At 41.0% G+C, this 14,447-nt stretch overlaps 1 protein-coding gene across 1 annotated transcript in view; it reads right to left on the reverse strand.

The window, feature by feature from the left end:
- CHSY1 (chondroitin sulfate synthase 1) overlaps positions 1 to 1,056 on the reverse strand; it is an 88,963-nt gene extending 87,907 nt beyond the window's left edge. Inside the window, exon 1 of the mRNA XM_020963694.2 lies at positions 596 to 1,056. Within this exon, the coding sequence (XP_020819353.1) occupies positions 596 to 963 (368 nt within the window). The 5' untranslated portion in view covers positions 964 to 1,056. The remainder of the gene's footprint in view (positions 1 to 595) is intronic.
- Positions 1,057 to 14,447: the final 13,391 nt, after the last annotated feature.

The raw sequence follows: 14,447 nt of genomic DNA on the forward strand, positions 1-14,447 counted from the left end.
TTTTTAAGAGTCAAATGTTCATTCCAAGAGGTTCTCAAGCCTAAATCAGGGGTTCTTGACGTTTTGTGGGTGTGTATGATAGACGCTTCTCAGAATAATGCAGTAAAATACTTTAAGGAAATGCTAAATTTCAGTTACAAATTAGTGAAAATAAAGATGTATTTTTTTCCATCCAAATTCACAGATCCCTTTGAAAATCTATCCAAGGAACTGAATGGTCCATCGACCCCAGAATAAAAAACGCCCTGGCCAGTAGAAATCTAGAGAAGGTATCTATCCAAATAAAGCACAGTTGGAATCCCTCTAGCTTTGTCAAGAGAAGGCTGTCTGTTTCCTGCTGTCAGGAAACTGGTATAGCGTATCTTTGCTGTGTATCATCTAAACACTCCATCACCACCCCAAACACAAGAGGATGGCTAAAGCTCTCCTCCAGGTTTAAACAGGTCCCATCTGACAGAGAGAAGTAGATTCAGAAGGGCATTCCCCGCCCTCCCAAACCATCCAGAGGCTGGAGCCTAGGGGATAGGGAGTGAAGATGAAATCGGACGCCCCAAGGACCTGCCCGGGATGCGGAGCCTACGCAGGCAACACTCACTTGTAGGCGGCCACGGCTCGGTTCTCCAGATACTTCTGGGCTGTCATGACTCCCACGAAGAGAAAGTTCTTGGCCCGGGGTAGGTCGTCCGGGTGGCCGCCAGCGGCCAGCTCCGGAGGCCAAAGCAGCGAGCCCCGGGAGTCCTCGCGCGCCCCGCCGAGCGACAGCACAGGGGGCTGCTGCTGCTGCTGCGGTGGCAGATCCTGCAGCTGCTGCTGCAGACGGCAGCCCTCCGGGCTGGCTTTGCGCCGGTGACCCCCTTTCTTCAGCTCCGAAGCGCGGGGCAGGATCAGCCTTGACGCCAGGATGAAGCCCAGTATGAGCCCTAGCAACACACTGAGCCAGGAGCGGCGGCTTCTCCCAGCCATTCCCCAACTGCCCGCCGGCTGCACAGCCTCCCTCGCCCCCTGAAAAACAGCCACCTCCCCGGGAGCAGCCTTCTCCAAGCCGGCCCGACCCCACTGCGCTGCGCTGCTCGGCGCTGCGCTCCGCGGCTCCGGTCAGGGGCTCGCTCGCTGCAGTACCTCGTCCGCTCCCTTCACCGGCCGGCGGGAGAGAGCTGGCCCGTCACAGCACCCCGATCTGGGGAGGCCACCCTGTCTGTCCTAGCGGCCCCGGGCCGGGGACAGGCAGCGCGGCCGCGCTTGCGGCCGGCCCCGCATACCCATGGCTCCTCGGGGTCCTTCTAATCCGCCCGCAGGCCCCTCGCTCGCCCCGCGAGCACCGGCGCTTTGTTCTGCCCGCGCCCCCCCTCCCACCCCCGCCGCGGTCCTGCGCCTTTAAGAAGGGACCATGCCCGGCGCGCGGCGGCGGCGCTGGAGGTGGAGGAGGAGGAGGAGGAAGAGGAGACGGCAAAGGGACCAGAGAGCGGTAGCGAGGGCTCCCGCTCGGCGTCTCGGGGACAGAGTGGCAGCGCGTCCAGCAGCGGGGATCTCCTCTCCCTGCCTCTCTCCTGCCCCTCGGACTGGCTGGGTTCCGCTAAGCTAGCGCTACCCCTGCCCTCGTAGTCGCCGGCGGCGCCGCCGCTGCTGCTGCACATCCTCCGGCTCAGCTCGCCATTGCAACAGGAGCCCCTCACGTCACGCACAGCGCGTTATGAAGAGGCTGCCGCGGCAGTGGTCCCGTGGCCTCGCTCGGGATCCGTCCTCGCTGCCCCATTGGCGCAAAAGTGAATGGGGGGCGGTTCACGTGGCCAAAGTTTGGCCAAAAATAAAAAAATAAAAAGAGAGACGGAGAGAAAAGAACCCTCCCTTACCGAGTCCCCTCCTTCTTCCTCCTCCCTTCTGCCCCTTCCCTCTTCCTCCTCCCGGCCCTAACATCCCCCATCCCAGCGCGCGGTTCTTGCCCCCGGCTCCGCTGCACCCCGGGCGAGGAGAGGAGGATTCCAGCCCCCCGGGGCCAGGGGGAGGGCGGCTAACGGTCTCGGGGCTGGAGGAGAGCTGGGCGGGATTCAGCACCCGGGGCAGTGCCTGAGCCGCACCCTCCCTTCGGTTCAGCCCCCGAGCCCGTTATCCGCCGGGCCTGAGAGGGAGCCGAGCCCAGCCGAGCCGCCGCTCAGCCAGGGCGTGCCGCCGCCGCCGGTGCCCCTCCACGCCACACCCGCGCCCCGTCTAACCACTGCGGCCTCGCCTCCCTAGAAACCTGACGTGGAATAGGAAAGGGAGGGATCCGGCCCCAGCCTTGGCGGGGTGGGAGGGGAGCCTGGCCACGCTGGGCCCCCCACCCCCCGCCCCTTCTCTCGGCCCCACCGGCGGTGGAGCTGCCCACGTCTGCACTGGTCGGGCTCGGGGCTACGTTAGCCCTGCCGCTACCTGCCGGGCTGAAGCGCCCCGTGTCATCCCGGAGGCCCAGGGAGAAGGGCTTCTGCCAGTCTAGGGGAGCTAGGGACATGGGGGGCGGGGAGAGGCAGACTGAGGGGTCGCTTGCTTTAGCACGAGGAGGAAAGGTGGAAGCAGGTCTTCGTGCTAATGTTTTATGCATAAACCAGTTTTCCATTTCTTTTCTTTTTCCTTTTTCTAAAAATATTCATTTTCAAAATCCTGGATCTTCTATCAGTGCCTGGGCCTGTTTCTCTTCTGGAAGCTAGCACCTGCTCTCTTGGAGGGGATTCCTCTGATGACTTGTTTGTTTTTACGTACCCTGAGGGTTTCACAATTATCCTCCTCACCTTAATCTTCTCTCTCTGATTAAAACTGGTCCTAAGGGAAAATTGGGGAGGGAGGAGAGAAGATCCTCAATCTTACATTTATATCAACCTCTCTTCTAGTGCAGCCTATTTGACAAATTATGGAATTTTTAAAATCACTTTCCTTATAGCCTTTTAGGTCAAACATTATTCTTAACCTTCATTTTCTCTTCCCATATTCCCATATGCCAAAATCTTTCAGCAAAGAATCAGAAACTCTTCCAGGATTGATAAGCTTTATGTATATTCTCTCCCACCGTTTTGTTTTTTGTTTTTACATTTTCTTTGACGGAAAAAGTCCTGATAAAATTTCATAAAAATGCATCCTGATAAAATTTCTGGAGATTGCTTGTCTGAGCCATGCAATAAAATAGGGGTGGAGCTTTCCTGATACCTGTCAAATCATACTATATAGCTACCTACTCTACCATCTGTCCTCAGCAAAATCACAAACTACTGCCCCCTCCACTCTGACCAGGCAACTTTTCTCGGCTCACTACCATTGCTCAGATTTGTGTATCAGTTATTTTGGACTATATTAATCAACTTTGACATTCTCCCTTTGCATTTCAAAGGTCCTTATTTTAATGTAAAGTTCATTCCACCAAGCATTTATTCTTGGGGGTTTTTTTGGTTTTGTTTTGGTTTTTTGTTTGTTTTGTTAGTGAGCAATCGGAGTTAAGTGACTTGCCTAGGGGTCACATAGCTAGTAAGTATCACGTGTCTGAGGCCGGATTTGAACTGGGGTCCTCCTGACTCCAGGGCCGGTGCTCTCTATCCACTGGCCACCTAGCTGCCCCTCACCAAGCATTTATTCTGTGACAAGGGCGTTGAGTTAAAAACAGCCCTACTTTCAAAGAACTTACAGCTGACATCAATGATGATGATAAATATTACTTTTCATTACAATGAAGCAGGGACTGGAACTTAGATTTCATTAGCTTAAGAGAACTCAAGTGAAGAAACTGCTACCAAGGGAGGTCAGCACTTTCTCTGCAATTTATAGTCTAAGAGAATTGCTTAGAGCACTGAAAAGGTGACTTGCACAGGGTCATACATCCTGTATATGTCTAGAGGCAAGATTTTGAACCCAGATCGTCCTGGCTTTAATGCCAGCTCTCTATTCACTAGACCATGCTTTGAGTTCTAATTACAATGTGAAAGTATTTTCAGAGTTGGTAGGGACCTTAGAGGTAATCTAGTCCAGCCTCCTCCTTTTTCAAGAGAAGAAACTGAAACTCACATAGGCTAATGACCCTACTTGACTGCTCCACTATAGTTCATTAGGGAAGTGGATAGGTTGCTGGACTTGAAATGAGAAGAGGCCCAAGTTTGTATTTTACCTCTGACATTTACTATCCCTGTGACTGTAGATACCTAATTTAACCTCTCACGCTCAGTTCCCTCAATTATAAAATGAAAGTAATACTGTCCTATGTACCTCACAAACCTGTTGTGAGGCTCAATAGCATAGTGTATGTAAAGGGTCTTGCAAACTTTAAAGTTTTATATAAATGTCAGCAACTGTTATTGAGACAACTCGTTTACAAACAATACTCTGGGTTGCCAAAAGATAGGCTTTCTTAGAATTGACTGAATAACTCTGTTGGCAATTACTCATCTGATAACAAAATTGGGGGGGAAGCTAGGTGACTCAGTGGATAGAGTACCAGCCCTGAAGTCAGGAGGACCTGAGTTCAAATCTGACCTCAGACCAAACACTTGACACTTACTAGCTGTGTGACCCTGGGCAAGTCACTTAGCCCCAGTTGCCTTTAAAAAAAAATTAGGAATTATTTCTATCCTCCCTTTGTCCCATCCTCCCCCAATCAACAAGCTCCTTCCCTGTCAACTCTGGTACCAATCTCGTCCAAACCCTATTGGCCCTCCTGTCCTTTTGGAAAAGCATTATTTTAGTGATGCCTTTTATGGTCATCAGGCCTTAAGACCACAGCTCTAGAGCTGGAAGAAATCTCCGAAGCCAGCTAGTTCAGCCTCTCATTTTACAGATGAACAAAAGAAGGCCCATGCAGATTAAGTGACCTGTCCAAGGTCATACAGGGAATAAACATCCCAGGAGGGATTTAAATCTCGGTCCTTTGAGTCTAGAGCAGTGCATTTTTTTCCCATAACTTCCTGCTGTCACTCCCACAACAGAACCCTTCCTTTTAACCACTCCCTCCATACAGTTAAGCAAAAACAAAACAAAACAAAACACCACGTTGACCATATCTGAAAGTATATTTTTCATTTCGTACTTGTAGTTGTCAAGATTATTAGGAGACATCCTGTTTTCCAGAGCCAAGACCCAGCAAGCAAGCTGTGCCCTGAGCTGGGCATAATGACAATCCTTTGAGCTCTCCCTCTGGTTGATCTCAGCCACAACAAAATCCCAGAATTGTTTCTGGTCATGAAGCCCTGCTATAATCAAACTTGTCCCATTGTTGCTGTTACCCCTCATTGTCAGTGCTACAGCTCACTGTGCAGCCGTTGGTATAAGTATTGAGATCTCCCCACACTAAAGTGGTCCCCCTCCCCAGGGGCAAGGCTCTGGCACATGTGTCCTTGCTTGCAAGCGGTTTCCCTCACTTTGATATTAAACTTCTGTTTGATTCCTGAGGGGAAAAAAAAGATAGGCTTTCTGGGAGTGTCTCTTTAATTTTAAAATTTACATATACAGAAAAAATAAAAATTAAGAGGGTACATGAAGCTGTACTTAACTGCCAGCATGTTAGTATTCTCAAGTGAAAGGATTCTGGGATGCAAAATAATATTTCCAGGACCAAGATAGGTGCCTTTCACTAAATAAAATTATTTGGGGAATAAAAGTCACAGAGTGAGTCTTTTTTCAGTGACAATAAACTATCAGTGACTGAAGGAAAGAAAATCCTTGAATCATTTATATTTTGCCCAAAATTAAAAGTATCAAGATGTATGTGATATAAAAAGATATATAAAATATCCATGCGCTATACCCCGTCTTAGCTGCAGTGGGGTCACTTGCTTATTCAGAATTAGTGCTTTCCATTGCCATTTGTGACATATGTCAAAGAATTGTTCATTACCCACCATCCCACAGACTTTTCCCCTCTCTAAGTGGTGATCCACATCTAAAAATAATATCCTAGTTGTACTGTGAATATGGTATTACAACAGTGGTCTTCAGAAGAATATAGAACACATAACCATGAATTAAAGGTTCTAATTCCATTGAAGGGGATTTTCAGGAAGGCCATAAGCCACAAATGCAGAGCAAATCATCAGAACCTTCAAACTCAGTTACAGTCTCATAATTCACAGTGTCAGTCAATTTTTATGTAATATACAAATCTTACTAGATCTTGATGAATTCAATATAATGCCAAGAAAGACAAACATTTTCTGCCCTATTCTGAATAAGAAAACGATTCTCAGCATAAATGGGGTAGACTAGAAGTTCGGAATGAGACATATATTGAGACAAAATATGTGCATTTGTTTTTCTTGACTGTTTATTATAAGGAAGGGCTTGCATTTTGGGGGGAAGAGTTGTGAAGGTGAATGGGGGAGTGATAGTGATACAGAAAAAAAGACAAGAAAATAAATGAAACATTTAAAAATACAGAGAAAAGAAAGTTTAGAAAGGGATACAAACAGGGAAGTGTTGGAGCTACAGTGTTAAATTTAATATATACTTTAAAAAGAGATCATGATTTCATATAATCTTTCTGTTCTTTGAATTAAACATTTACATTTGTCAAGTTCTTAATTAAAACATTAAAAACAAAAAGCCAGCCAGTCAACAAGCATTTATTAAGTGCTACCCTGGGCACCAGCACCGTGCTAAGTGTGGAGTATGCAAAGAAACACCCCCCCCAAAAAAAATAAGCCAGCTCAATAAGACGTGTAAGTAAGTACACACAATCAAGATAGAGAGTACAGAGTATATGGAAGGTAACAGATAAGGGGACCAGGGAAAACCTGCAGATGAAATTAGAATCAAGTCTTAAGAAAACCAGGGAAACTCAGAAATAAAAGTGAGAGGGAAAGAACATTCCAGGCATGAAACACAGGCAGTGGAAAGGCACAGAAAGGGAAGAAGGATCGTGAGGAATGACAAGTAAGGCCGGTATACCTGGATCATTAAGTTTGTGGAAGAGAGGGAGTAAGATAAGAAATGTCTGGGGTTATAAAGAGCTTTAAATGACAAAAAGTTTATAATCAGTCCTAGAGATAATAGCCATTGGAGCTCATTGAGCAGGGGATGACATGGTGAGAGCTATACTTTAGTAAAACCATCCTGGCAGCTGAAAGGATTGGAGTAGGGAGATGCTTAAAGCAGAGAGACCAGTTAGAAGGTTATTGCAATAGTCCAAAACATAGACGATGGGGCTTGGACCAAGATGGTCATTATGTGAATGAAGTAAAGGGGATATTTTGGAAAGATATTATGAAAGTAGAACTTACAACGAACACGTGGGGTGTCCATTGAGAATGACACCAAAGTTTTTAGCCTGGGTTAATGGGACAATGGTAGTGCCCAATTAAACCAAAATAAGGAAGTTCAGAAAAGGGGTGGAGGGTTGAGAGGAAAGATAATGAGTTCTCCTGTAATATGTTAAGTTTGAGATGTCTAGAGGACATCTAGTTTGAGATCTCCAAAAGCAATTGGGGATGCTAGACTACCGCTTGGAAGGAAGGAAGGAAGGAAGGAAGGAAGGAAGGAAGGAAGGAAGGAAGGAAGGAAGGAAGGAAGGAAGGAAATAAGTGTCTACTATGTGCCAGGTGCTGTACTAAATGCTTACAAAATGTTACCTCAAGGAGCAACTAGATGGCGCAGTGGATAGAGCTTAGATCTTGGAGTCAGAAGGACCTGAATTCAAATGTGGACTGACACATAACACTTACTAGCTGTGTGACTCTGGGCAAGTCACTTAACCCCAATTGCCTCACACAAATTTTATATATATATACACATACATATATATATACATATATATGTATATATACACATACATATATATATACATATATATGTATATATATGTACATATATATAAAACCTCATTTAATCCTCAATACAATCCTAAGAAGTAAATTCTATTATTATTCGTATTTTATGCTCAGAAGAGAAACTAGGGCTGAATATGAAGATGTGAGAATCATCTAAATAGTGATGATAAATTGAACTGATTTCAGGGGAATAAAGAATGTCTAAGCATAATTCTTTAAAGACAAAACAGTTCAATATTAATCAATTTACTTATTTTTGGAAATGGAAAAAACGTGCTTGAACAGAGCTTTACTCAATGCATTAAGGAAAGACTTTGGATTAGGAGATCTAATTTCTAGATTTAACTCTACTGATGACTTACTCTGCTATCCCAGGGCAATAATTGAATTTCATTTCTTCACTCTGAAAAAAAAAAAGATTATGCTAATGTTAATCAGGCATTCTTGCAAGGGTACCACATAACTGCAAAGAGTCTTCAAATATAAAGTGTATACAACTATCTGATTAATACTTTCTTACATAGCTGATATGATACACTGGAGTGGAAACTGTGGACTTTAGTGATGGCTCAGCTCAAGCCAATTGTGTAACTAGGGACAAGTCATTTAACCTTTCCAGGCCACCTGTAATGCCTCCAACTCCAATCTGAAGTAGATGATCTCCAAAGTCACTTTCAATGCTAAAATTCTGTGATCTTTGTGTTGGCTTTTTTAAAAGTCTCTTCTTAAAATTCTATGTCAAATAATTTCCTTTATTTATAAGTAATTGAATTTTTATCCATAAGAACCTTTGCTTATATTATTTAATTTATATTGTGCTATATTATTTTCTTGCTCAGTAATCTCCATTGTAGCTCCTTATTACCTCTAGAATCGAATAAAAACTCCTCTAACAGTTAAAGCCTTTCACAAAGCACTTCCAACCTACCTTTCCAGGATTATTATATATTTCTTCCCTTCACATACTCTATGGGCATAGTCAAACCAAACTGATCTTCTTGCTGTTCCTAATATACAACATTCCATCTCCCATCTCTGTGCATTTGAACAGGCTACCCCACATATCTAGAATTCTCTTCCCCCTCACTGCCACCTCTTAGAATCCCTGCCACCTTCTACATTACGCCTTTCCTGATCCATGCACATGCACACAAACTCACATACACACACTGATTAATGCCTTTCCCACCAAATTGTGTACATATACATATACATATATGTTGTATGTGTATACATGTTGCTTTCCCTACAGAATGCAAGCTGCTGTAGAGCAGGGACAGTTTCATTTTTATTTTTGTTCCTCTAGTGCCTAGCACAATGCCTGGCATATAATTGGTGCTTTATAAGTGCTTGTTGATTGACTAATTTTCCCATAATTTATACTTTCTCAGACTCTTTTTCATTTGCTATGTTAATAACACATAGAATTCTATGCAGTATACACTGCATTTTTTATATTTTACAGTAATTCCTTAGAAATGCTTGGTCAGAATCTTGAATGTTTTCTAGTAACTAATTAGGGATATCTAGAGACCTTATTGAAATCCACAGACAAGAATTCCAATTATTTGCTTAATGCTTTTATAAAGGTCCCCTTTAAGGCAAAAGAGGGAGACTTCATAAGATACCTTTAAGAAGATTTTGTTAGTCTTCTAACATGAAGATGCATAATGATTATTTTATGTGAATGATCATCATTGTTATCATAGTTAGCATTTATATAAGATTTCAAGGCTTGCAAATTAGTTATTTTAATGGTTTGCAAACCATTGTTATCTCCACTTTATAAAGAGAAGTTAAATGATTTTCCCAGGGTCACATAGCTAATAAATGCCTGAGGCAGGATCTGAACTCAGGTCTCCACAACCCCAAATCTACTCACTCTACAAAGTGGCCTCTCCCCTAATTACAATATTTTTGCTATAAGACCTTTTTGCTATTAAACTATGAGAAACAATCCCCTAATTAATTTCTTATTAATTTCCCTGTTTCCTAATCTATGCAGTGGCTGCACCCAATCTCTTTAAAAGCTTGAGAAAGATAATACTCTATATGTATAATGAATGTTCTGGCATTTAGAGATGTATGAACAGAATATCTTTCTGTACAATAAGTGAGTACATATGAATGAAGTGTTTGATTCTACTACCAAAATTCCAGGTCTTTACCTAAAAGACACAGTAACCTTAAGTGTAACCAAATAAGAAATATATAAAGTTACAAGTCATGTAGTGTGAGGGTGGAGGAGGGGAGAGGAAGTGCTTTAAAACAATTTGCTTATTAAAGCAGATTGTTTTTGAAATAGCACTTTGTGAATGAAATAAGAATAAAAACATGTTGAAATTCTTTTTACAACCCAACACATATGCTCAAAATACCAGTCACAGTGCATATTCTTCAAACAGAAACATTTTAAAAAGATATAGAACAGAAGCCATGAAGAAAGCAGCTGAGGGTTGCTTTTCATTGTGTGGTAGAAATAGCTTCAGAGTAGAAGTTAATAGACCGAGTCTCAGTTTTACCACCAACTTCAAGCAAATCACTTAACCTCTCTTATTCACATTTTACTTACCTATAAAATAAAGATGATATTATTTACTAATAATGGTGAGAATAAAATGAAATAAATGACATAAAAGTCTTTGGAGAAGTAAAATGCTATACAAAGGATTGGAACAGTATACTTCTTACCTTACCTTACTCCTCATATAGGCTTTACCTATTATTTTATCCATATGCTATGTTTGTTGAAGATATGTGTGATGACAGGACTAGGAGTTAGAAGACTAAACCACTTAATAGGCTGTGTAACTTTGGGCAAGTCATCTAACTTTTTTTTAAAATTAATTAAAATTTTTTTAATTAGTTTATTAACTTCCATCAGCTTTTGAATTTTAAATTTTCTCCCCATCTTCCTTCCCAAGATGGCATGCAATCTGATATAGGTTCTATATATACATTCCTATTAGATATATTTTCACATTAGTCATGTTGTAAAGAAGAATTAGAACCAATAGAAGGAACCACAAGGAAGAAAAAACAAAACAAAACAGAAGAAAAAAAAAGAGCAAATAGTATGCTTCGATCTGCATTCCAACTCCATAGTTCTTTCTCTGCAGGTGGGTAGCATTTTCCATCATGAAACTTTGGAAGATGTCTTAGATCCTTGCATTGCTGAGAAGGGCTAAGTCTATCAAAGTTTGCATTGTATAATGTGGCTATTACTGTGTACAGCTTCTCCTGGTTCTGCTCACTTCACTTAGCATCAATCCATACAAGTCTTTCCAGGTTTTTCTGAAGTCTGCCTGTTCATCATTTCTTATAGCACAATATATTCCATTACATTCATATATCACAACTTGTTTAGCCATTCCCCAATTGATGGGCATCCCTCAATTTCCAATTCTTTGCCACCAGAGAAAGAGCCGCTATATATGTTTTTGTACAGGTGGGTCCTTTACCCATTTTTATGATCTTTTTGCAATATAGCCCTAAAAGTGCTATTGCTGGGTTAAAGGGTATGCACATTTTTATAGCCCTCTGGGCATAGTTCCAAATTGCTCTCCAAAATGGTTGGATCAGTTCATAACTCCCCTAGCAATGTATTAATGCTCCAATTTTCCCACATCTTCTCCAACATTTATCATTTTCCTGTTGTGTCATGTTAGCCAATCTGATAGGTGTGATATGGTACCTCAGAGCTATTTTGATTTGCATTTGTCTAATCAATAGAGATTTAGAGGATTTTTTCATATGACTATAGATAGCTTTAATTTCTTCATCTGAAAACTGCCTGTTCATATCCTTTGACCATTTATCAATTGGAGAAAGTCATCTAAATTCTTAATTTCATTTCCTCATCTACAAAAGGGGAATAAAAATACTTATCCTGCTTATTCACAGCTATTTGGATATGCATATACAAATATATGATGCTGTATGACTTTTTTTTTTAACTGGACCTGTGATTCCATCTATTCTCAAAGAGAAAATTCCCTCTGCATACACAAATCACAATAATGGTATTGTTATTACTAAGAAAAGTTGTATTAATAATAGTGGTTAGTTTAAAAATTAGATTATAATTAAAAATAATAAGCACATGCTTGAACAAAGTACTTCCTGTACTTTCAGGAGTAAATATACTCATCTGTCTGTCAGTTTCCATAGCAAACAGCATATTTGAGGGCAGAAATTTATATTTCTAATTATTTTAAAAAGTGAATGTTTAATTTCTTTTTAAAGAGCCAAATTTTATGTGTGATTTATTGGGGCAAAACATAGTGGAGAAGTCTTAGAAAATTGCCTGAGACTCAGAGAGGTTACATGAGTTACTCATGGTCACATAGCTAATAGATGTCAGAGATGATGTTTGAACCCAATCACTCTAATTTCTAGTTCTAGTCCACTATTCACTAAGCCACACTGTTTTTCCAACCTTTAGCTGAGGTCAAATACACAACTAGTTGCATTGCCTTTTTGAAGGTACAGGAATGTAAGCTTACATTAAGGAGGGTGCCTTGAGAGAAAGGGAGAGAGAAGAAGAGAGGGGAAGAAAGCAGTGGGAAGCTGGGAAGGAGGGAGAAAGACAGAGACAGGAAGACAGGGAAAGAGAGAGAAAGGGAGGAAAGAAACAGAGAGAGAAAGAGGAATTATGTAGTATGGACTAGACAGGTTATGATCGTACTAAGTAGGACAAAGTTGGCTGCTGTTACATATACTATGCAGTAAAACTGCTTGTGTGTTCTTTGAGAGATAACCTTAAAGCAAAAGGCATGGGACAAGACATTTCCTGTCTCTAACTTTAACTTAACCCATAAATAGTAGAATCATTTGCTTTTTCCCATCTGCTATGCAGAGATAGCATTTATCTTTAAAACATTTTCAGATTCTCTAAAGATAGTGTTGGTATAGACAAAGGAACTCAGTCAAATGTTTAGATATATTAATGCCTTTTTGTTTAAAATACAGTATTTTTCAGGTCAATGTGCTATGAGAACATATGAGCTCCTCAGCTTTGACTATCTCATTTTATAGCTAATGAAAGATAAAACTGCTTCAAGAAGAAAAAAATCAAGCTGCATATGCAATTTGTATATTTGAACTACAAAGGAAAGAAGCAGAAATTTAATTGTTAAAAATATGAAAAGTAAAACTGACAAGATAAATGGCCAATAAAATATGTGTGTTCCAATGCACTCTGAATAATCCTAAACCCAGGACTAGGTTCTATTGCTTTAAATCTTTTATTATTATGCTCTTATTAATATAGCCACAAATATATGCCCACAAATATTTTTATAATACATTTTATAGTTCTTAATGAATTTCTTCAAGTCTTGGCATATCCAACCATTATTTATATACCTACAGTAACTAGAAAACAATAGATGAGCCTATATCTTCACAATTACTAACTCTAAAATGATATTTGTAGATCAGAGATAGAGAATTTTGGAGTTAGATTGCAGATCATCTCATTCAATCCATTCACTTTACAGGGAAAAAAATGATACCTTGAGAGATGAAATGACATAATTAGTTAGCAATAGAGCCAGGACCAGAAACCAGAATTTGTCATATTCTAGGTTAAATAGTCCCCAGATATTTTCTGTTAATACCCCCTTTCTTTCCTCCATATGGCATCCATCATCCTTCAACTGATTAAGACCTGAAAATTCATTAGATTGCAAATTCCTTGAGAGTCCCCTTGCAGGCACTGTCTTTTGCTTCTCTTTGTATCTTCAGTGCTTAGCACAGTGTCAGTACTAGCTGCTTAATAAATGCTTATTGACTGATAAAATTCATTGACCTCCATTCAATAGCTACTTACATGATTTTCTTTGTAGGACATTAGAAATTTCCTTGACCATGGAGATAGCCTTATCTCATCTATATTGTTCTATTTCTTTCAAAATATTCCCCAGTCCCTTTTTCTTATTCCTCTCTCCACCTTATTTATGGATTCCCTAGCCTCCTGTTATATGACTTTGAGCCAATCACTTTACTCCCTTATAAAACAGAGATAATACTAGCACAGCTTATCTAACAAAATTGCTGTTAAGATTAAAAGACACTTAACCTTATTGCCTAGCCAAAAAAAAAAAAAACTTTTTTTTTAAAGGGACAGATAGGTGGTGCAGTGGATAGAGCACTGGCCCTGAAGTCAGGAGGACCTGAGTTCAAATCTGGCCTCAGACCAAACATTTGACACTTACTAGCTGTGTGACCCTGGGCAAGTCACTTAACCCCATTGCCTAAAAAACAAACAAACAAAAAAGATTAAAATATATACATGAAAATGATGTGACCATACTGCTATATGTAAGGCATGTTATCATTATTATTTACCAACTAGACCTCCCAGCTGGAGGTGGAGGGTACATTTTTGTAGTCTGGATTCTCCTTCTGGAACATCAAAAGTTCTTTGTGCGTTAGGAGAATGGTTGTGTTGAGTTTTCCTCTCACATTTTGATCCTGATTACCTTTGGAAAACTTTATGCTAAATAATAATTTTCTGCAGATCAAAGGTTCTTACTTAACCTTTTAGTGTGTGTTATGGACCCCTCTGACAGTTTAGTGAAGCCTATGAACTCTTTTCAGAATATTTTTTAAATATGTAAAATACATCGGATTAAAAAGAAAAGCAAGTGTATTGAGATGCAATTATCAAAC

The sequence above is a fragment of the Phascolarctos cinereus genome, unplaced genomic scaffold (assembly GCF_003287225.1).
Source record: "Phascolarctos cinereus isolate Bilbo 61053 unplaced genomic scaffold, phaCin_HiC Scaffold_3;HRSCAF=262, whole genome shotgun sequence".
NCBI classification, from domain to species: domain Eukaryota; kingdom Metazoa; phylum Chordata; class Mammalia; order Diprotodontia; family Phascolarctidae; genus Phascolarctos; species Phascolarctos cinereus.